At 45.1% G+C, this 23027-nt stretch overlaps 2 protein-coding genes across 4 annotated transcripts in view; both read left to right on the top strand.

Moving 5' to 3' along the window:
* The window catches only part of UBE2O (ubiquitin conjugating enzyme E2 O), a 103310-nt gene extending 96629 nt beyond the window's left edge, over positions 1–6681 (top strand). For both annotated transcript variants that reach the window (XM_085861915.1, XM_085861905.1), the window contains exons 17-20: positions 52–188; positions 1761–1964; positions 3932–3989; positions 4529–6681. In XM_085861915.1, coding sequence (XP_085718041.1) covers positions 52–188; positions 1761–1964; positions 3932–3989; positions 4529–5283 — 1154 coding nt within the window. In that variant the 3' untranslated portion in view covers positions 5284–6681. The remainder of the gene's footprint in view (positions 1–51; positions 189–1760; positions 1965–3931; positions 3990–4528) is intronic.
* A 3971-nt stretch (positions 6682–10652) lies between these two features.
* Positions 10653–23027, top strand: part of LIG1 (DNA ligase 1) — a 99819-nt gene continuing 87444 nt past the window's right edge. The window contains exon 1 of one of the 2 annotated variants that reach the window (XM_085861929.1): positions 10653–10748. In XM_085861929.1, coding sequence (XP_085718055.1) covers positions 10714–10748 — 35 coding nt within the window. In that variant the 5' untranslated portion in view covers positions 10653–10713. Of the gene's footprint in view, positions 10749–11460; positions 11499–23027 lie in introns of those variants that run through there. The other variant, XM_085861938.1, reaches the window with a different exon arrangement.

Below are 23027 nucleotides of genomic sequence, written 5' to 3'. Positions count from 1 at the left end.
TCAAATCATTTGTGGGATTGAAAGTAGCAATGATTTGCAATGTTCTTGCAGATTGCCACATTTACAAAACGACCGAGTTCCTGCCTTTGGATCCGAAGAAGTTCTTTAACACGATCCGAAAAGAGATGCTTTTGCTAGCAACTTCCTTGCCTGAAGGAATCCGCGTCAAAGCCTATGAGGACAGAATGGTATGTATGATCTCTTTTTGACACCATTCTCCTTGCAGTACTTGTACTGATGAGTTAAGAGTCATGTTTTCAGTTTGCTTTGGAGAATTCCAATTGTGATTGACATTCAGAAGCCTCCAACATCTTACATTTCTGGATTCATGGTTAAGTTAATTGAAGGTTTTCTGTGGCTAATTAATGGATAAGTGGCATTGAGTGATTCTGCAGTGTTTTTAGAAGCAGCTGTAAAGTTATCATGTGAAGCAAAGTACTTACAAACTGAATTGATCAGGGGTGGGGAGCATTTATGTGCATCAATATAAAAACTAACAAGAAGTTATGTTGAAATGCATTTTGATGGAGAACGTGCATGAACAGTTCTACAATAAGGAGCCATCTCGATTCAAAAATGAATACCTCCACCAGGATGAACAGTTTATGTTTTGTATCCCACTGATAGGCAAGATCTTCATCCAGACCTTAAACAACATCTTATCAGCTTGTTATTGTCACCTACCCAACTCATCCATCAAGTTTTGTCATAATCCGTGCACAACGTTTTTGAGATATCGTGTTTGGCCCCATCTCTCAATGGTTAAGAATCGCTTTAAAAAATTGTAGTTTCCAGATATTCACCAAAATCGAACTAATTTGTCCTTGTCATATACCCAACCTGACCACCAAGGTTCATCTGAATCAGGCCATAACCTTTTGAGATATCGTGTTGCATATCGTTTTTGTCCCCATCTCTCAATGGTGAAGAATCGCTTAAAAATTTCCAGTATCCGGAACTAGATTTTCCCAAAAATCTAATCGATTTGTCCTTGTCACGCACCCAACTTGTCCACCGAATGTCATTCAAATCTGTCCACAACTTTTTTTAAGCTATCTTGTTCACAGACAGACAAACAAACAAACAGACAGACAGAGGGGTGAAAACATAACCTCTGCCAACTTTCAGTGGTAGAGGTAATTATAGCCACCCAACAGGGAAGGTTAGGACCTAATCCTTGCCTGTTGGGCTGCTGTACGAGTTGGTTGTGCCTTCATTTATGAATATGGATCTTACAATCTACAACCAGCCTTTTCTATTGCTGTCTACATATTATGTATACATGGTGGTTGGGCTGTGGCTTCAAATGATTCATTTTGGGGTTATGCAAGGGTGTGTCCATAAAATGTCTGCCTTCTTTGTGTATGTATTCTGTAGATGGACCCCGAGGTGATATCCACAGTTGATAGTAAAGGTAGACATTAATACTGCAGGCAAACCTTTGTTGTCACCAAAAAAGCAATTAATCATGCTGACTTGATTTTTTTAATCCATTCCCTCGATTACATTGCACATTCAAAGACTGCAGTGGGTGCTTATTTCAGAGGGGGGAGTAAAGGGGAGAAAAGCATGGTGAGAGTAGTTAGTTAGTTAATTAGCCGGGATGAAGAAAAGGGGTGGAACATGATGGGATTGAATGGAACAGAGGGAATGGCAATATGTGGAGCTTATTGGGGAGGATAGGGGGGAGGGGTGTCAGAATGTCATCATGTATTTAATTTGTAGATATATTTTCAGATTATGTTGTGATTTCTGTGCAGGACTTGTTCACAGCACTCATCAAAGGACCAGAACGTACTCCCTACGAAGATGGTCTCTTCATATTCGATATTCAGCTTCCAGGAAACTATCCCTCCAGCCCACCTTCATTCCATTTTTACTCATTTTGCCATGGTCGTCTCAATCCAAACCTGTACGAAAATGGAAAGGTGTGCGTCAGCTTACTTGGCACATGGAGTGGCAAGGTATGCATTGCACTAAACACTGGCTTGCTTCTAAAAATGATTAGTTAATCTTCCTAAGTTTTGTTTGATGCCACATTGTTATCTGTCTAAGAAAAGGAGCTGATGTGTTTTAGATAGAGTATCTTTATCTATGGGGGTTTAAATGAGTAAAGACTCAAAAGTTAATATTCCGATGATGTTTATTCGCACGAGCGTGACAGACCATTTCTGCACGTAGTACCCCTCTTGGAAAACACCCTAGTCACAGCAACCCACGGAGCTACCTGATGGCAGCAGGAGAGAATCTTTTGATTGGTCCTGAAACCATGAGTGCACCACTACGTTCTCATCTTTGTCGCACGCCTTACTCAAAGATCTGCTTTCAAAGCTCCTAACAGATGGAAGTCTTAAGGAACTAAGCTGTGTGCCAGGTGTGACAGAACAGCGTATTCATACTTTTCCACAAATACCATCGGCTGCACATGCAGTGCGAGTGTGCGTTGTCATTGCTGAAAATGCCACACTCTTTGTCAACGACCCAAGCCTGGTGTTGGCTTAGTGGTTAGGGTGGCGGCTTGGGATCCAAGGGTCCTGAGTTCAAGCCCTGTTGGCTGCTGAATTAACACCAGGGGGTTGACTCAGCCTGTCATCCTTCCGAGGTCGACAAAATGAGTACCAGTGTACTGGTCCCGGTGTATACCCCGGTTAGAATAGGTGTACCATATCCCTGTGTGTCGTAAGAGGCGACCAGGGTTGGCGTCAGGAAGGGCATCCGGCCATAAAACATTGCCTCAAGAAAAAGCCCAACCCCTGCACAGCAGGGAAAAATGGCTGTAAAAACGGTCATTTGTCAACGACCCAATGCATTCCTGACTATTGTCAGCCTTCGAATGTTTTTTTTTTTTTCCCTCTCTCATACAAGACACCAAATGAAGCACTAGTCTGTTGATTTTTTTTTTTCATTTCATTCATTTTTCCTTTTCCCAGAGGGTAACTGTTATCGGACCCTGCATGTTTCACAAAACTGCTCCCAGGATCGACAGATGCTGCAGTGTTATAACTTGATGTTTTTTTTTTTTAATTTTGTTTGAGTTATAAGAAAACCAGAATGTTTCCATTCAATGCTCTGGATCGTATCTTCCAGCTCGTAATGATGAATCCAAGTTTAATGGGAGCTGAGAGTGATCCTGTGGAATAAGAATCCGTTGTGCATTCGCATCCGAATCTGACCAACGATGCACAATAAATGTTAACCCTTCTGGCTTTATCATTATCTGTTAACATGTTTTTGGCATCTATTGCGAGTAAACTTTTCAGGAATTCAACTCGTCTTGGATTATTTAATCGACTGTTCGAATGCTTATGCCTATGATGGGAAATTTATCAAAGCAAACTGATTTTTCATTGTGTACGTGTCCAACTGTCCGTGTCGCCATTTTTCTCAGAGATGGCCATTCGGATCTTCGACAAACTTTGAGGTGTATCAGTGAGTGCTGGAGTGTTTTCGGTAGAAAAAAACAAAACTTTGATTTTTTTTTAAATGTTTTTTTTAATTTCTCTATTGTGCCTAAACCTTTGCAGCTATGTGTGAAAAGTAACATTAAATGATCACTGACTCCATTCCTTAGTGGGTGTAGTGTTCTAGTCTCCCACAAAAAAAATAGGAAAAAAAATCCAAAATTAAACGACATAATTTTCTCTTGTACACGTACCACAGTGCAAGTGGTTTACTGACCCCTGCTGCAGACGGGGGATTATTAGCCACAGCACAAAATACATTTGCCTCACTTCCTCCACTTTCCCCTCCCTCTCCACTCTCAGGCTGCTCCCGAAAGGAGCGGGTGTTTCTCGGAACATAAATGACAGTTGATAATTGATTTTTTTTTTAAATAAGTAAAACCCATACAAGGACATCACGGTTCAACAAATTATCTACAATATTGATGAAACGGGATCTCGTAATAAATCTTCTTTATTATGTGTTTCAGGGAACGGAGAAATGGACAAACAAGTCCAGTTTGCTGCAAGTTCTTATCTCCATACAGGGTTTGTCGCCCATTTTGTCATTGAAAAACAGAAAGACATAATCGTTTAACTTTCTGGTGCTGTTGTACTTTCGAGTTAACTACAGTAAGTCTGCTGGTGTAATAGCCAAGAGCTGAGTGGGGGGGGGGGGGGGGGGCGGTATCAATTGCAGAATCGATTTTTATGTGAACCCATATTATGTGAGAAAAACTTTTATGTTGCATCACTTTACATTTGCAATTTTTCTCATGGTTCTTCATCTTTCACTTCCAGCACATGGCTGTGGGTAGCATAATTTGCTGAGGGTGCAGCTGTGCTGCGTGCCCCTCTAGGTTACAGCAGGACTTTGGAATTTGGCCAAGGTGCCGGCGATGGCTCACCTTCTATATTGTGTTCGGTTGGATTAAGGTTTGAAATACTAACACTGCAAGTTTGTTAAAATCACAAATTTTCCAAGTTGGCACCAGGTCAGTAAGCTGTAAAACCTTGATTCAGATATTAACTGTTGAATCATTTTCGTGTGAATCAAATTTGACGGCGAATATCATTTACCTTGACAGGGCTAATCTTGGTGAATGAACCGTACTACAATGAGGCAGGATTTGAGAGCGACCGTGGCCTACAGGAAGGTTTTGAAAACAGTCGCTGCTACAATGAGATGGTGCTCATCAAGTTGCTGCAGTCCACCGCATTATTGATCCGTGACCCGCACCCCGTGTTCCGTCACGAGGTTATGGATCACTTCCGCACACGGGGATGGCGTCTTTACCACCGTTTGCAGGGCTGGCTATCGCTTAATCAGCAGTTACAGTACAGAGCCACATGCAGCACGTCTAACACGTCCAGCTGTATAACAACCGAGTGTCCTGACGCTGCCGGAGTGATGATGGGAACAGTTGGTGAGGAAGAAACTTTTCATTCACCAACTGCTTCTGCCCAGACACCATCTGCTTCCAAAGCATTCGCTCCCACACTGGCGGTTCCCTCTTCTGTTTTAGCACCTCCCCCTGCCACCGTCACTTGTGACTCAGACGATGAGACCGACGGCGGTGGCAGAGTCGAGTCGTCAGCTGGTGTGCGGCCCAAAAAGCGGAGAAAAAGCTACCACAGCTTCTTGCAAGGGAGGCAGAAGTATCCAAATGTTGGATTTCCTCTGTTCCCACTGTCGAAGGGCTTCATAAAAAGCGTCGAACCTTGTTTACAACAGCTTTCTTCAACACTACAAACTGCTGGCATTCCTGATGATGTCGAAGATGTATCGGTGCTTTCGTCCCAGTCTGGAGGACCTGGCCCAACGCCTGAAGCTGCATCTTAATGCAGAATTCAAACTTTGCTTCAGATTTAAAATGAACCTTGCCTTTTACAGCCTATCTCTTAGTGGTGTATAATTTTCCCACTTACAATTATATGTTCACTCTTTGAGCACTTAATATATTTAACTGGTTCATTGGGGGGGGGAGTCATATGATTATGATGTTAATGTTGATAACTTGGTAAGGAGAGTCTCCAAATTGTTTTTTTTGGGGTTTATTATGGGTTGATTTGGTTCCAGCTTGATTTAGATCCACCACTGAACTTGGTGTTCAGAGCAGCTGCGTTTCTTTCCATCACAAGAACATAGTTTTCATGTTATTATTATTGTTGTTTTGTTTTGTTTTTTTTTCCATTTGACAGACACCAGAGTAAGCATTTTCCTTCCTGTGCCGTCCTCGTTTCACACTTGTGAATTTTTTTTGTTGTGTTCATTTCGGGTTTGAACGTTGGCCCCATGCCATCCAAACTTTAATTTGGTTCGCATTCCGCATCCAAGCATGTTGATGATTCTACGGGGAGTGATGGATGAACAAATGCACCTTTGGATTAGAAACATACAAAATATTTCAGTGGCTTTTCATGAAAAGCTAAGAATGCAGCTGTGATCTCAACATTGAATGTTTATGCTCATTGTACATGTTTATCATATGTATATTTTTCCTCCCATGCTGTCAAGTTCTATCTACGATTGTACCTGTGCTTCTGTGCAGGTGCCAGTGTGTGTGCTGTAACGCTAAATTCTTCATGTCCTTTATGTCCTATTCTATCTAACCTAACTTCCTTCAGATACACTTAGACTGATGTATATCTGTTGCTCATAACAACAGCACTCTTTCATAATCTGCCAGAAAACAGGCTTCTTTCCATAGAATGAATCACCGCAGTATAGTTGTACCAAGGACAGTCGGCCTTTCTCTGATGTCATCTTTCAGTCTTGCCTAACATATTTTTGCTTGCTTGTCTGGCTTCCAAACTCTCTCCTACAATTTCTGTCAGTTTGTTTTGCACATACCATCCCTTGTATAGCTGTCTAGTAACCCTTCTCCAATTTCACTTATCTACTCTTTTCTAATTCTTCTCGAGCTCTCGTCCTTCTCTAACTTTCGAGCAGTCTGCCTCGCCTCCTCGCTATACCTCTCTCCCCAATCTCTCCAACCGCTGCATCACTATTGCCATTCTGCCCTGCCACCTGCACCACCCTTGCACGTCATCCACGCATCTTTCACCTGTTCGCTTCACCCTTCCACACATGATTGCATCGACCGTTTCTTGTCCTTTCTCCAGGAACGGACATCCCTGCTGCACATAAGAGTTGCACTTTCTCATTGCTGCTTTGCTTGAAATACATTTCCGAGGAATGCAAGATCTGAAAAATAAAAGTTGTTCTGCATGCCTCTTACTTGTCTATTTCACAAGATTTATTTTCACACAAAGTACAGCGTGCACTTGTTTCCTTTTCAGCTCACCTGGAACGTAGCTCCGGGTAGCTTATGAGATGGCCCGTCCATCCGTCCGTCCACAAATGCTTTCAACTCCTTCTCTGAAACTACACATACGGTTTTGATGAAACTTTACCACAACTTTCATCACCCGTGATGTACCAAAGTTTGTTCATGACATTAGAAAAATCAGGCTCCAGAGGATTTTAGGGGGGGTTTCCCCAAAAAGAGGTGTTTGCTTTCTTCTCAGAAACTACACACACAATTCCGATGAAACTTGACCACAACCTTCATCACCCATGATGTACCAAAGTTTGTTCATGACATTAAAAAATTCGAGGTCTAAGGTTGTCTACAGGGGGGTTGCCCCGCAAAAGAGGTATTTGCTTTCCTCTCTGAAACCACGCACACAACTTCGATGAAACTTGACCGCAACCTTCATCACCAATGATGTACCAAAGTTCATGTTCACGGCATTAAAAAAAAATCCACAGGTATTTACTTTCTTCTCCGTTACATATTTTGTGGGTCATCCATGTCTTCCAGTGCTTCCCTGGTGATCTTTTCCAGCCGATAGCAGGTGAGCACCCAGGGGTATTGCCCCTATGTTTCTGAAGTATTTTCTGTTTAAACACTTCTGAGGTTTTTCTCTTGTATATCCACTTTGAGGTTGTTGTTTTTTTCTTTGTACTCCAGAATTGAAAAGCACTTATCTGAAAATGTTGCATGTTAGGAAAGTGCTTGAGTATAAGCAAGAGTGAAAAAATTTAATCATTAAGCCTCCCCTTATAGCATAGGTGGAGGCTTATACCTGATGTCGGGTTTGTTTCTGCAATTGGTGCCCTCCAATTTCTAATGGTACAACAGAGACTACAGATTACCCCTAGGAGTACTAAACCACCATTTCGGTTTTTCTGTTGTCTTTTGACCTTGACATTTTAAAGATTATGACCAAATTATACATTTTCGCATTTTTCACTGTAACTCGACCAAGTTTTGTCTGAGGTGCATTTACATCATATCCGTCAAGATCAAATGACCTTGGTGGGGGGGGGGGAAACACCTTTTTGTTATCACTCAATTTTGCTGATGCACAATATCAGTCTGCTTTGCCTTCCAAGATGTTCTTACATCATAGCGTACCTGCACTGAAGTTGTGCACCTGATATTTGTTTTGTCTCCTTGACATTCTTTTTTTTGGATTGTGACCGAATTAACGAAGAAACATTTTTGATCACAACTTGAATAATTTTTCCTCCAATTTTCATGATGTTGAGTTTTATGGACAGATTGTAGATGGGGAAACATTTTCTTAATTTTCACTCTATCCTTAAATGTTGATGGTCAAGGACAAATGACAATCTGAAAAACACCTTTGTTTTACAAAGGATAATGTAGCAACTATGGATCTAGAAAAGAATACTGCAAAAGATGGAATTGCAGATCTGCAAATTATAAAACAGTGTTATCTGTGACAACATCAACTTGTGACTGTGAATGTTTCCGGTTTTCCATTTTGAAATGCAGTAATTACGTGTAGTCGCGCACAAAAGAGTCATCCTGGCAGGATGCTTGGCCGCATCTTCGGGACATCAAGACAGAAATAAAGAAACTTCCTTTTGCAATGCAGTTCCGACCCTGGGGATGATGATGCATGTCGTGTTGTTATAGAGCTCTAAAATATTACCCACCTCCCATAATTTCCCCCGAGGAAACGCAATGAAAATTAACGATCTAAGTGTGTGCACTACTCATTATGAAACTTTTCATTTTGCATCTTTTTCAGAAGAAAAAAAAAACAAAAGACCTAACAGTCCCATGATAACCGACAAGTGTGACGTGGTGAATCTTCCAGTAAATTCTGGGTTGGTCAATGTTTTAAAAAAATAAAAAATTGTTACTGCCTTTGATTGTCCTTGATTGTCTGTGAAAGGCAATTGACTTAATTTTCCTTTTCACATTAACACAGAAAAGCTTTCAAATTGCAACTTTGGTGTGGACAATAGAGTGCCTATGACGTCATCACGTTTGTGATGCACAATCTTGGAGTACAAGTGAACAGAGCGGAATTGCATACGGACTGCATCGTTGTGTTTACATTTAAAATAGTGGAATTTTATGCTGTATTTTGTTTCGGCTTAGATAGAGAGGCTTGACTTTGAGTTATGAGGGGTGTTAAGTTAGTTCAATAAATGGCAAATTTGTCTTTTATTTCTCTACGTAATTATATACATTAAATAAAGTGTGTGTGTGTGTGTGTGTGTGTGTGTGTGTGTGTGTGTGTGTGTGTGTGTGTGTGTGTGTGTGTGTGTGTGTGTGTCTGTAATTGGTTGTTATCTCTGTATGTAGGTTTGAGAAGGTGGAATGGAGTCCTCCCAGGTCTCGGAAGTATCCACCTCCGTTTCAGTAAGGGGTCACGATCCATAGACCAAGCTGTGAAGTTTTGTTGTTCTCAAAGCTCTGTTCCGATGGTTCTTTTGAGGATAGCCGCCGAGTCCCATACAGCTTCCAACTGCAGTTTGTTTGTAGTAATATTCCCAGGGATGGTTTTTAAAATCCCTGTGAGCTTCTTCTTCGTCTTCTTCTTTTGCATCCCCCGTTGCTCAATAATCACTGGTGCAATTTCGGCAGGATTCAGCTTCCAGGATCTTTTCACTTCGTTTTTGAGGTCTTGATATTTGGTCGTTTTCTTGATTTCTGCGTTGTTTAGTCCAAAATCACTGGCTACACAAACCTAAATTAACAATGCCTTTTCTTTTTTTGTCCCTCTACTATATCTGGTTGCAATACTTGGTTTTTTTTAGATCCTCGTGGAGGATCTCTAAGTCTCACGTTGTTGTTCTTCATCTTCTTGTGGACTTTTTTGTTTCACAGCCTCCAGTTTTCATCCAAACTTCCTGAAACTTGGCATATATATGTAGAAATACCCTGCGCAGACAGTAACCATCTCCGATTTTGAAAATTCCTCCGAGAAAAAAAGGTTATGACGTCAAAATATCTCCGCTAATGGAAATCGCCTAAAAAATTATCTCCGAAACTAGGCAAGCCTTTTGAATTCTGTTTGCGGGAATCGAACAGGGCATGAGCAGAGATGAATTACCGCACATATGATACATCACTATGGCGTCATATCAATTTTTATGACGTCATTCCTATTTTTTGATATTTTTTGTTTCACAACCCAGAGTTTTCATCAGATCTTGGTGAATCTTGCCATGTATATGCAGAAAGCCCACGCGCAGGCAGTAACCATCTCAGATTTTGGAAATTCTTCCTATAAAAAAAGTTGACGTCATAATATCGCCGCTAATGGAAATCGCCTATACCATTATCTCCGAAACTGGGCAAGCTGTTTGAATTTTGTTTGCGGGAATCAAGCCGGGCATTAGCACTACACGGATAATTTATCGCCAACCTGATGCATCACAATGACGTCATATTCGTTTTAATGACGTCATCATTAAGGGGACGAGGATCAGCTCATTTGAGCTTGTTTTTTGACCCGATGGCTCGGTGAAGGCTGATTGGTGTTGTGTGTGCATTTCTGATGTCACTCGACACCATCCATTAATGCGCCATGTAAAACCGAGTTGGATCAATAATGGCGCCATAAAAACCACGTGATGAATTTTCGACCAATCAGGACAATGTTTTCGACCAATCAGGACACGCCGGATGGAGTGCACGTTCTTATAAAGTTTAAAGGTAAAGCAATCACTTCTCAGCATGAAATGTACAAGTAAACGTTCGTGAAAGGCCAAGGTGATAGTTCGCGAAATGATATTGCGCGATGCCTATCACTATCATTAATTTTGCAACAATGAGTGGAAGTTTGAATTTTCTAAATTATGGTTGTGGGCAAGGATAATTAACATTTATAATATTATACAAAGTACGAAGTATTTTACAATTTTTTTCCCTTTTTTTTTCAGTCAGATAAATGCTCACGAACGAAGAAGAAGATTCCTCGATCACGTGACCTGTCGTCAGTTATGGCGGGAGTTCGTGATGGGCAGCGCTCGATCTCGTGAGGCCGCGCGAATGTCGCGAGTGAACCCCGCGTTTTTACCTCATTCTGATACGTTAAGAGTTGTTTTTTTTTACATTGGTGTCATGGAGATGATTGCAGAAGGGAATCTTTTAAATGTTTATATTTTATGACATTTTACACACGAAAACGACGGCCGTACAATGATTATGTGTGATTGTAGCACCACTGAGGTATTCGCTTACCAAGCGGCTTAAGCGCTCCATTGGAAACTGTTAATAAGGAACGGCTGGCTTGGCGAGCGCTAGCTTGCTGCTTAGTAACTGAACACACCCGTGAATGGTTCTGTAATCATTTCAGCAAAGAGTTGTAGCCGGTCAGAAAAATCGGACAACCTGTCCTGAAGGTCACTTGGATCAGGAGGAACAATCACCCAAACCCCCCCTCAGACCCCGCCCCCCGAGACCCTGAATATTTATTGAATTCCATGAACAAGCTTTGGTACGTCATGGGTGATGAAGGTTGTGGTCAAGTATCATCGAAGTCGTGTGTGTAGTTTTTGAGACGAGAACAAATACTGTTTTGGGGGGTTTAAACCCCTTCCGTGGACCCCTTTTTATTATTTCTGGCTTACCTTCACCGAAGGCGAAGGAGCTTGTGTTTTCACCCCCTTTCTGTCTGTCTGTCTGATTATTTGTTTGTCTGTCTGTCTGATTATTTGTTTGTCTGTGTGCAGGATATCTCAAAAAGTTGTGCACGGATTCGGATGAAACCTGGTGGACAGGTTGGGTATGTGACGAGGAAGAATTGATTCAATTTTGGTGAAGATCCGAATCCGGATCTGGATATGAGAATTATTTAGTTTTCAGAGTGATTCTTCACCATTGAGAGATAGGGCCAAAAATGATATACAGAATGATGTTTCAAAAATGTATTGGGTCCGATATGTTCTCGTGGGTCGAGCATTACGTGGCGGAGGTATGCTCTTATAGTTTACAATTGCTGTTATAACGGGGGTGGACATTTATCCAACAGAGATATTCCAGTTTTGTGTTTGTAATTATTATTCTGAAATTTGTATAAGTTGTTTTTCATTTGGAAGTTGTGCGTTACGATTTGTAAATGAAGGTGGAAAGAAGTCTGTTTTAATGAAATTAAATTTGAGGCTATAAGGCAACAAAAGATGAAAATTTTGAAATGTGGTGTCGACTTTCGAGAGACACTGTGTTTGATATCTGGAAATTTTCATCGGATTCAATGTCACTGGTGTAACACATGACTTAGCGAGGGCTTGAAGAAAAGGCGAGCCCTTGTCATTTGCAATTCACCCACCAAATGACAGCTCTATCCAACCTGTCACAGCCGGCAAGACGGCGAGGTGAGCTTGTGGAAAAAAAATTTCCCTTCTCGTCATGGAGGGTCGAGAAGTGATCGCGTAGGTTTATTCAATGTCACTGATGTTGTTTCTATTTTAAGTGTATCGAGCAAATTCCAAATCAAAATTTATATATACACACAAAAACTCCTGCTGTAACACCAACAAAAAATGTCAGTCACTTGATCTTTCCCTGGCATCAGAGGGAGCACATTAATTATTTCAGCCCGTACATCACTGGTGTAAAACGTCACTGGTGCACCACTGGAATTTGTAATACCAATGACACATTTGTCACACCACTGAACAAAACGGTACAGTTTTCTCATTTAATGTTCATATATATATTGTTACGGCTGTGGAAATTCGCAATACACCATAAAGGGTCCTCAGGTGAGATATATCGATAAGTTCATGTGTAGTTAGCCCACACCTGTTGTTTAGAGGGAATATGTGCGATTCATCCGGGCTGCGATGCTTTGAGTTAGCCATTTTTCTTTCTCTATCGTTATTTTGGACCATTAAGCCGCCAACAACTCAAACACCACCACCTTCGCCTCTTTACCTCCACAACTCCATCCCGCAAACATCGCTTCACCACCATTCCCAAACGACGCCCGCCAACCACCAAACCACCACAGCAAACCCCCACCACCTTCGCCTTTCTCCTTCCACAACCATCCACCACACCACCAGTCAACACCAAACGTCGTGCTGTCCGGGCCCATTCGGTAATTGATGCCGAACGCGTCGAGCCGCGGGTACGAATGCGTTCCCTTCAGGAGAGGAAAGCGGATCAGGAAGGCTTCACGCCCCTTTTTTGCCTGACCAATGGCTGAACGTCGGGTGGCATGGCCCCGCCTCCAAGCGCGGTTTGATCTGCGAATCTGCATACAGGCTCCTCCCCCGGTCTATAAAAGACGCGAGCATGACGCAGCTCGCGTGTGTGTGTCCAGGAAGGAGTGTGAAGAAACATGTCCAGAAAGGTGTCCAGCTCGTGGGTGCAGAAAGTGCCACCGGTCAGAAGTGGTGAAGTCTGAGGCGTGTGTTTGCGGGGATCGGACGGCGAAGGGGACGGAGTTCGGAGTGGAGGTCGAGGGATGGGTCGCGGAGTGGAGCAGGGAAGCAGAGGAGGGCTGAGGGGCGAGAGTTTGCCCGAGTCAGGTGGGGTCGTGGGACCCCGCTAGCGGACGGAGCGTCCGCTGTTCCCCTCTCCCGACCCTGAGCATCAACAATTCCCCCCCCCCCATCCGCGCTAAGATACCGCCGGTAACCCCGTCCGTTCCCCAACCCAACAGTGTTGCCTGCGCGACGCACGCCTGGAGGAGCTCACCCACCATACCAGGGGCACGGAGTCAAACGTGTTACGCCGACATTGCGGCTAGCCCACCATCGCGCCACGAGAGCGTGGGTAAGACCCCTTCGGTCTCGTGGACCTGGCCGATCACCCAGGTTACACGTTAATTTGGTCCACGGACCTGTCTGCCTCCTTGCCTGTGAGGGTGGCTTGTGTTTTCTTTGCTTTTTGAGTAAATGTATGTGTGGTGCCAGTCTTGTAAGTAAACCTGTATAAGTGTGTTGTAAATAATTGCCTTTTATTCGGCTGTAGCTCTGCGTTACTTTTATTGTTTTAACTGTTGTGTGTGTGTGTGTGTGTGTGTGTGTGTGTGTGTGTGTGTGTGTGTGTGTGTGTGTGTGTGTGTGTGTGTGTGTGTGTGTGTGTGTGTGTGTGTGTGTGTGTGTGTGTGTGTAATAAAGTGCTTGCTTGTTGAACTGTTCTCCCGTTTCGTTGCGTCCTTTCCTCCGTTGAAAGTTCCATCTTGCATAACGTAAGGGATTGGTAGTGGGTATAGACACCCAATAAATAATCTGAACCGTCGAGGTCGACGATAACTCCGCTCGGTTATCCCTGCAGCACGGAACGAGCTGCTTAAGCGGTTTGTGTCCGAAGTCGACCTGCGGCGAGGTACGATCGCCCGGTCGACCACTCGCGCAGGTACTTAGGTCGGTCGAATTTGGCGAGCAACCCTATCCTGCGCGGGTGGGCAATTGGCACGATCGTGGTGAGGTTAAACCCCCACCCGTGACTGGCTCCTGGCGGTAGTTCCAGGAGGGTCACGACCGAATTGTCCGTTCCGGTGGGCGACGCGTTGCGATTCGAGCTACGTGGCCGATCGCATGCCGGGTGGGTGAAATTCGTAACAATATATATATATATATATATTTTTTTTTTGTTTTTTTTTTAACGGAAATAGCCCTTAGTGGGCTACTAAATATAGGATTAGCTCAGATTCCCCAATTAAATGCATGTTTACCTGGTTGTTCGGTAAAATGGACCTTACTCGTGTCGGGAGGTGTAGGTTGCATGTTGATTGTTCGTACAGTGGTGGTGTGCCGAGGGCTTTTTCTTCCTCCCCTCTCCGGACGATAGGCCCCGCCCAGTCGGCTGAGGGGGAGTGGTCTGGAGAGGGAGGTGGAGCTGGGGGGAGGAGTTTGTCATCTTCGTAAGGGGGAGGAGCAGTGGCTCGCAGCGAACGAACGAAGACCTCGTGAAAAGATTCAGTTGGGGCCAACAGTCGGTTTTCGAAGCATGCTCTGGTTTCGAAGCGAGCGAACGAGGACCTCGTGGAATGGTTCAGTGTGGGGAAACAGTCGGTTTCGAGGCGTGCTCGGGGTCGAAGCGAGCGAACGAAAAAGAAACTGTGGTCAAAGGGTGAGTGCCAAAGTGGCGCCGATCGGCTGTACACGGGACAGCTGCGTCTGTTTTTCGTGAGGAACGAGCCGAAAGAAAGGCAGGGAAGGCAACAGAGAAACGACAAGTGTCTGTCTGCGATCTGCTTCGTGAAGGAGGCAGGAGAAACGACTCGAGGCTGCCTGCACGTCGAGTGGGCGATCGACTTTCATGAGAAGGTCCTCAACACGTTTGTCGATCCGCCTGCGGAGCCCGGCACCTCGAGTTGGCCTTGTCTGGTGAACAGGCCAGGCCTGGATTTGTATGTTGGACCTTGAGAGAAATCGGCTGAAACCCATCGTCGATCTAACGGTCTTGTGCGTCGACATTGCGTGGGGCCAGAACGCGCTGAGAAGGGCGTGTGCACGCGGTGCCTTGAGAAGAAAAAGTACGGCGCGCCATTTTGGCATGCAGGGTGTTCGAGCTGGGGGCTCGAATCCGTGGACATCCGCTTGTTACGAGCGACATTCGTGCTTTTGACACGTTCCTCTCATCGATGAAACATCACCAAGTACTCTGTCCTGCATGCATGCTGTTTGTCAGTCTTGTCTGCACGATGTTTAAGGCATATCTCGGTAGGGACCCCCTCAAAACCTGTAATCCGTAGTTCCCTAGTTAAGAACGGGTTAAAGATTGTAAATAAAAACATTGTCGTGAATGTTTTGCTTGTGTTCTGTTCCCCAATGTTCCCCAATAAATCTGGTTGGTTCGGATGAAGTTGCCGCTATGGATCAATTTGTGTCGCGTCGAGGAATGATCCATTCAATTGGGACATAAAACCAAAATGGTTACAGACTGGCAGAAAACGCTCGGCATCTGACAAAACCAGTCTGTAACTGGGGTTCTATTTCCCCAACTGGTATCGTCCAGGATTACGTTGGTATCGCGATTGAAGACGCGTGACCTGAGGCCTGTGCCGAGCCAGCCGGCGTTATAAACCCCGGAAACAGTGGTGGTGAAGGAGTCGACAAAGAGTCGGGTGAGAATCCCGCCACCCTGGATCTGCAGCAATATATATATATATATATATATATATATATATATATGGATATATGTATATATATATATATATATATATATATATATATATATATATATATATATATATATATATATATATATATATATATATATATATATATATATATATATATATATATTGTTGCGGCTGTGGAAATTCGCAGACCACCATAAAGGACCTTAGATCAGTTATGACGATAAGTATATGTATAGTTAGATTTCCCCACCGTTGTTGAGAGGGAATTTCCATGTTCACAGGGCTGCGATCCTTTGAGAAAGCCGTTTTTCTTTTGCTGTCGTTATTTTGGACCAATCATCCTCCAACAACCAAATCGCCACCACCAACAATTCCCCCAAACAACTACACCAAACCACCACCACCTTCGCCCCCTTCACCTCCACAACCCCACCCCACAAACATCGCCTCACCCCCACTCTCAAACGACGCCCGCCAACAACCAAATCACCACCCCCAACACCCTTCCCAAACCACCACAGCAAACTCCCACCACCTTCGCCTTTCTACCGAACGTCGTGCCATGGGTTGTGAATGGGATCCTTTCGAAGAAGAATTCGGATCAGGAATCATTCACGCCCACTTTTCATCCATCCAATGGCTGAGCATCAGGTGGTGTAGCCCCGCCTCCAAACCCACTGGGATCCACAAATTTACATATGCGCTCCTCCCCCGGCCTATACTAGCGCGAGCACAATGCAGCTCGCGGCAGTGTCGGTGGGGCAGAGTTGGGAGAGGAGCTCAAAGGCAAGCTGGGAAAGGCAGACAGGGGCCGATCGACGGAGAGGAAGGAGCTCGGAGCTCAGGTCGAAATTGAGGGGCGAGGAGGTCGAGTTGCTGAGTGGAGCAGGGATGCGGAAGAGGGCTCAGAGGCGAACCAGAGGGCTGAGTGGGGACCGCCGCCGGAGAAGGGGCGTAGTGGAGGCCACAGCCAGGAGGAGTTCGCCGGAACCAGTGTGGTCCAGAGCGTCAACTCGTTGGACGGAGCGTCAGCAATTCCCCTCTCCCTTACCGAGCTCCGCGCTAAGAAAGCGCCGGTAACCCCGTCCGTTCCCTCCCCAACCGTGGTGCCGACGGTGAAACACGTGCCTGCGCGTTGAACGCCGGAGAGAGCTCACCGGCCACGCCAGGGGCACGAAGCCAGGCGCAGCTACGCTGACATCGCGGCTTGCCCGCCATCGCGCCACGAGGGCGCGGGTAAGACCCTTCGGTCTCGTGGACCTGGCTGCTCATCCAAGTTCCACGTACATTTGGTCCACGGACCTGTCTGCCACCCTTGTCTTGGAGGGTGGCTTTTCTTTGCTTTTGTGTAAATGCATGTGGTGGCGCCGTCTTATAAGTAGAATTGTTTAAGTGTGCGTGTGAAATAAAGACACTTTATTCGTGGTAAATTCTTCATTTGCTTGCTTTCACTGTGTACATGCATGATTTACTGTATGGCTGTAAATACGTGCCTTGTCTGAGTGTGAAATAAATGTGCTTGTTGAACTGTTCCCCGTTTCGCTGCGTCCTTTCCCTTGTTTGAAAGTTCCATCTTGCATCACGGAAGGAATTGGTAGATGGGTGTAAGCACCCAATAAATAGAATCACATCCGTCAGGGTCAGTGATAACAGCGCTCGGTTATCACTGAAGCACGGAACGGACCGCTTAAGCGAGGTACGATTGCCCGGTTAACTACTCGCGTAGGTACTTAGGTAGGTCAAGTTTGGCGAACAACCCTATCCTGCGCGGGTGGCCGATTGGCACGATTGTGGTGTGGTCGAAAGACCCACCCGTGACTAGCTCCTGGCGGTAGTTCCAAGGAGGGTCACGACTGAATTGTCCGTTCCGGTGGGCGACTCTGTCGCGATTCGAGCTACGTGGCCGATCGCTCGCCGGGCGGACTGAAATTCGTAAATATATATATATATATATATATATATATATATATATATATATATATATATATATATATATATATATATATATATATATATATATATATATATATATATATATATATATATATATATATATATACATATTGTTACGAATCTGGCAGCCATTTGCACACAAACAGACAGCAGTCCCTAAGCTTAGTTATTTCGATAAGTATGTGTTTATAGTTAGAATCCCTCATTCTGTCTGATGGGAATTTCGTGTATGCGCTACGAGTTATTTTTTACTTAGGTTTTTATACCACAACAACAACGGCGCAGTCCCTCACTCAACCCAGTCGCCATTGCCCACGTGTTTTTGGCTGAAGGCGTGGGCGGAGCCTCCATCGCCTCAGATCTGACTTTGCCCCAGAAAGGTGTGAGTTGCCCCGCCTTCCGTGGGCCTGTCCGATGAGGAACGGCTAGCGAATCGCGCGATGGAACCGTCCAATCAGGAGGCGAGTGGCGAGGAAAGAAACCGCTCCCACCTCACGAGAGTAGAGAGTGATCGTGGCGACTGCTTAGCATCTGCAGACTTGGTGGCGATTGGCTGCGTCTGCAGTCTTGGTGGCGATTGGCTTCGTCTGCTGTCGTGGTGGTTTGGTGTCGGTCGTCGTCTGCGGCCCTTTGCGGTGGCTTTTCGTGGTAGTGGCAGCCGAGCTGCCAGGGACGTGAGCCGTGGACTTCGGGTAGTGGGTTCGAGTCCCACCGTGGTGGTTTGGAGTCTGTGTGACCGCACGAGGCGGGAAGGAACCCCGGCCCGGCTCTATCGAATAAAGACCTACGGGGTCCAGTTTCTTTTGGGGTGTGTGCGTGCGTGTGTGCGTGTCAGTGGGCCCCGTCTGTAAGTAGAATCGTTAAGTGCCTTGTTCATTGTACATTACATTTCTTTATTCGTGATAACTCTGCTCTGTGTCTCCCTTCCCGATTATTGCCGATTGTAAAATAAACTCCCGTGTTAAATGTTCCAGTTCGTTGTTCGTGTTTTCTTTCATTGACCCAGCACGGTGCGGGTTTGAGAAATAGTAAGGCTGTTGGTGCCGTAGGTTGTCATTGGGACCGGCGCGGCTCTCGTAACTCCGCTCTGTTACGCCGGATTTGAGTTGTTACCTGCGACTCGGATCGGACAGAGTCGGCTGAGGGTGTGGTTTTCCCCAGTAGTTGGACGACGTGGGTATTTAGGTATATTAAAATTAGGCAATTAACCCTACCACACGCCGTCAAAATATTAGCGACCACGGTCCGCTAAGGGACCCGTGCACTCTCGGACTTATCCGCCGAGAGTCACGACCTAAATTCCGGGTGTTCGGTGGGAGACGGCTCTACTGCTCCACGTAGTGGTCATTTATCGCCGTTGAACCCCGGCCCACAACATATGTGTTTTTATATATTTTGTATAATATTGGGGCGGTTGAGATTACACATTTTGGAAGTGTCTTCATCTTCTTTAAATCAAAAGTAAAAAACTAGATTGACTCTGTTAATTTTAGCAAAAAACGAGACTGCTCTCACTTTTTTGTGCCGTTAAACCGGGTCTGTTCTCACTTTTTTGCTTCCCTGAGACTGGGTCTGCTCTTGCTTTTTTGCTTGCCCTGAAACCGGGTCTGCTCTCACTTTTTTGCTTGCCTTGAGACCGGGTCTGTTCTCACTTTTTTGCTTCCCTGAGACTGGGTCTGCTCTTGCTTTTTTGCTTGCCCTGAAACCGGGTCTGCTCTCACTTTTTTGCTTGCCTTGAGACCGGGTCTGTTCTCACTTTTTTGCTGTCCTGAGACCGGGTATGCTCTCACTTTTTTGCTGTCCTGAGACTGGGTCTGCTCTCGTTTTTTTGCTTGCCCTGAGACCTGGTCTGTTCTCGCTTTTTTGTGCCCTCAGACCGGGTCTGCTCTTGCTTTTTTGTGCCCTGAGACCGGGTCTGCTCTTGCTTTTTTGTGCCCTGAGACCGGGTCTGCTCTCGCTTTTTTGTGCCCTGAGACCGGGTCTGCTCTCGCTTTTTTGTGCCCTGAGACCGGGTCTGCTCTCGCTTTTTTGTGCCCTGAGACCGGGTCTGCTCTCGCTTTTTTGTGCCCTGAGACCGGGTCTGCTCTCGCTTTTTTGTGCCCTGAGATCAGGTCTGCTCTCCCTTTTTTGTGCCCTGAGACCGGGTCTGCTCTCGCTTTTTTTTGCTTGCTCTGAGACCGGGTCTGCTCTCTCTTTTTGGTGCCGTGAGACCGGGTCTGTTCTCACATTTTTGCTGTCCTGAGACTGGGTCTGCTCTTGCTTTTTTGTGCCTTGAGACTGGGTCTATTCTCGCTTTTTTTGCTTGTCCTGAAACCGGGTCTGCTCTCACTTTTTTGCTTGCCCTGAGACCGGGTCTGCTCTCGCTGTTTTGCTTGCCCTGAAACCGGGTCTGTTCTCACTTTTTTGCTGGCCCTGAGACCGGGTCTGCTCTCCCTTTTTTGCTGGCCCTGAGACCGGGTCTGCTCTCCCTTTTTTGCTGGCCCTGAGACCGGGTCTGCTCTCCCTTTTTTGCTTGCCCTGAGACTGGGTCTGTTCTCGCTTTTTTGTGCCCTGAGACTGGGTCTGCTCTCACTTTTTTGTGCCCTGAGACCGGGTCTGCTCTCGCTTTTTTATGCCTTGAGACCGGGTCTGCTCTCGCTTTTTTTTGTGCCCAGAGACCGGGTCTGCTCTCGCTTTTTTTGTGCCCTGAGACCGGGTTTGCTCTCGCTTTATTGCTGTCCTGAGACCAGGTCTGCTAGTGCGGTTATGATTTAAATCGTTGAGCGGCAGCCTATTGATTATATTATATTATAACCGCACTAGAAATCGAAGTGTCAACATCACCGTCATACCGAAGTAAAAAAAAAAGAAAGGGAGTCTGGAACACTGACGCTAACCATTACCTCGACATGTTTCGACTTATGAGTAACTTACAAGTAACGTGTGTGGACGTGTGTTAACGATCGCGTAATGTGCCTACAATACGTTACTCATAGGTTAGAAATAAGATTCGGGTACGCTAAACATTACCTCGACGTGTTTCGACTTATGAGTAACTTACAAATCACTTGTGTCGACGTGTGTCAACGATCGCGTAACGTGCCTACAACTTATGGCCAGCATTATGCGGAACGTGTGAGTCATACGCTGGCATACTTCGAAAAATTTCAAGCATGGATAATTTGTCGAACAGCTCGGCATACTACGACGAATGCCAGCGTACTATGACGTATGCCAGCGTGCTCTTAACGTATACAAACTTACCCATAACGTATTCGACGTGTGCCAGCGTTTTAGCCAAATTTTTCATACGTCAGGCATACACTGGCTGAATCGTCAAGGTGTGACAGGGCCTTTAGTGACAAGCCCGATCAGTCAACTGACTGTTGCAGAGTTCACCGTTGTCGCAAATCAGAAGAACATCTCAAGTATTCGGGAACTGGTGGATAAACGTCAGAGTGCAACTCCTCTCCTCAAGAAGCACATTTTCAACACGTGCCATCAATATCGAGTTTCCAGAAACATTCGAGAGAATCTGACCCCTGGCATCTGCTTAATACACATCGACTTCACTGACAACTATTGTGGTAAATATGTGAGTGAAATACAATCGGTCCATTTCGGAGGATCACATTAACAGATGAGCTTACACACTGATGTGTGCTGTACCTGAAAGATGTGGTGATACCATTCTGTTCATCAACGCTGAGTACCCAACATGACGCACCAGCCACATCTCGGCACATCTGACACCAGTTTGCAGTATGATTAGAAGGGATCATCCAGAGGTCCACTCACTTCATGCATTCAGTGATGTACCGACTAGCGAATATCGCCAGAACGCTAATTTATACCACCTGACGACCAAGCCGTTTGAATTAGGATTTGACTCGATCGCCTTGAATTTCTTTGAAGCTGGCCATGGCAAGGGTGCACCAGGCAACATAGGGGGATCTCTAAAATGAACTGCGGATCATCAGGTCAAACTTGGTAAGGATATTTCAACTTCAGAAGTGCTGTTTAGCACTCAAGAATGCATGCAATCATCAATGAGCATGTTCTACGTCAGGTAGGAGAGAAACCAGCAAGCTCAATTCTCTTGGAATACCGATCATCAAAGGCACAACTCGGCTGCATGAAATTGTCTCGGTGAGCAAAGGAGTCATCCATTATTATGACATCAGTTGCATGTGCAGACTGAGGGATGGAATACTGAACTGCCCTTGCTATGATCCCAAGACGTTTCGGTTCGATGTACAAACCAGCGACACTGATATCGATCAGTTGACGTGTACACCAGGCGAAGTTCTTTCTACACGAGATGAGTCCGCCATTATCACTCAGCCATTACTGAGTAAGCTGGATGTGATTGACAGTAGTCACGTGAAGAGGGGAGGTATTGTGTCGTGGTGTACGATGCTGAACCATATTTTGGAAATATTTTGTCAACTGATGGAGGGAGTGTTAAGGTCAAGTGTATAGCTATTTTAGGGGGGAAAAAACAAATTCCACTGGCCAAGTCTGCGAGATGACATTGAGCAGTACTCTCAGATGAAATCCTGTGTCTGGTGCCAGAGCCCAAATGGGTCAGTGGGGTATTTGCTTACCTTCACAACAATACCTGTTCTTAATAAAGGAGCTGATATATTTCATTGATATGGTTTGTCACTGGTGTTACTTCCACTTTTCATGTGATGTGCTCAAAAAATATTAAATGAATCTGACCCCTTGGCTATGTGAGGCTTTTGAGGAGGACCAGTCTACTTGTACAAAAATTCAATTCAATTTAGTGTCTTGCCATAGCATATAGTATCGGGACTTATCGCCATTGGTCAGGCGCGATCAAGTTGGAAGCTCTAAATCCCACAAAAGATAATCCGCATCATCGACTTTCTCCATGTCATCCATATCTCGGACACCTAAGCATCTGATTTAATCAGAAATGCTTATTTCAAAATGATCATTGGTTGTCATCCTCCAAACCCCCCCCCCCCCCCCCGGTTGATGTGTCTGTAACAGCAGTGACAGAAACTTTAAGATGGGTCCAAGATTTTGCTCATGTATCTCAGGAACAGGCCAGAGTCCAGCTCTCAGAATGTTTGTGAGACCACGTCAGGGGTGCATTTCCCCCCATATATGACATTTGATATTGATTGTTCTGCTCCCAAAAATACTTTTTTGTTGTGCATAATATAAGGGATCTGACTGAATTTTTTTTTTCATTCTGGAGGTGCATTGTATTGTAGACTAATCTATGCTGCCCTTTTTGAGATGTTAAGCCTG

This window comes from Eptatretus burgeri, chromosome 2 (genome assembly GCF_056783735.1).
Source record: "Eptatretus burgeri isolate ZD-2024b chromosome 2, Ebu_testis_v1, whole genome shotgun sequence".
Classification (NCBI taxonomy): Eukaryota; Metazoa; Chordata; class Myxini; order Myxiniformes; family Myxinidae; genus Eptatretus; species Eptatretus burgeri.
This window is presented reverse-complemented; position numbering and strand designations above follow the sequence as displayed.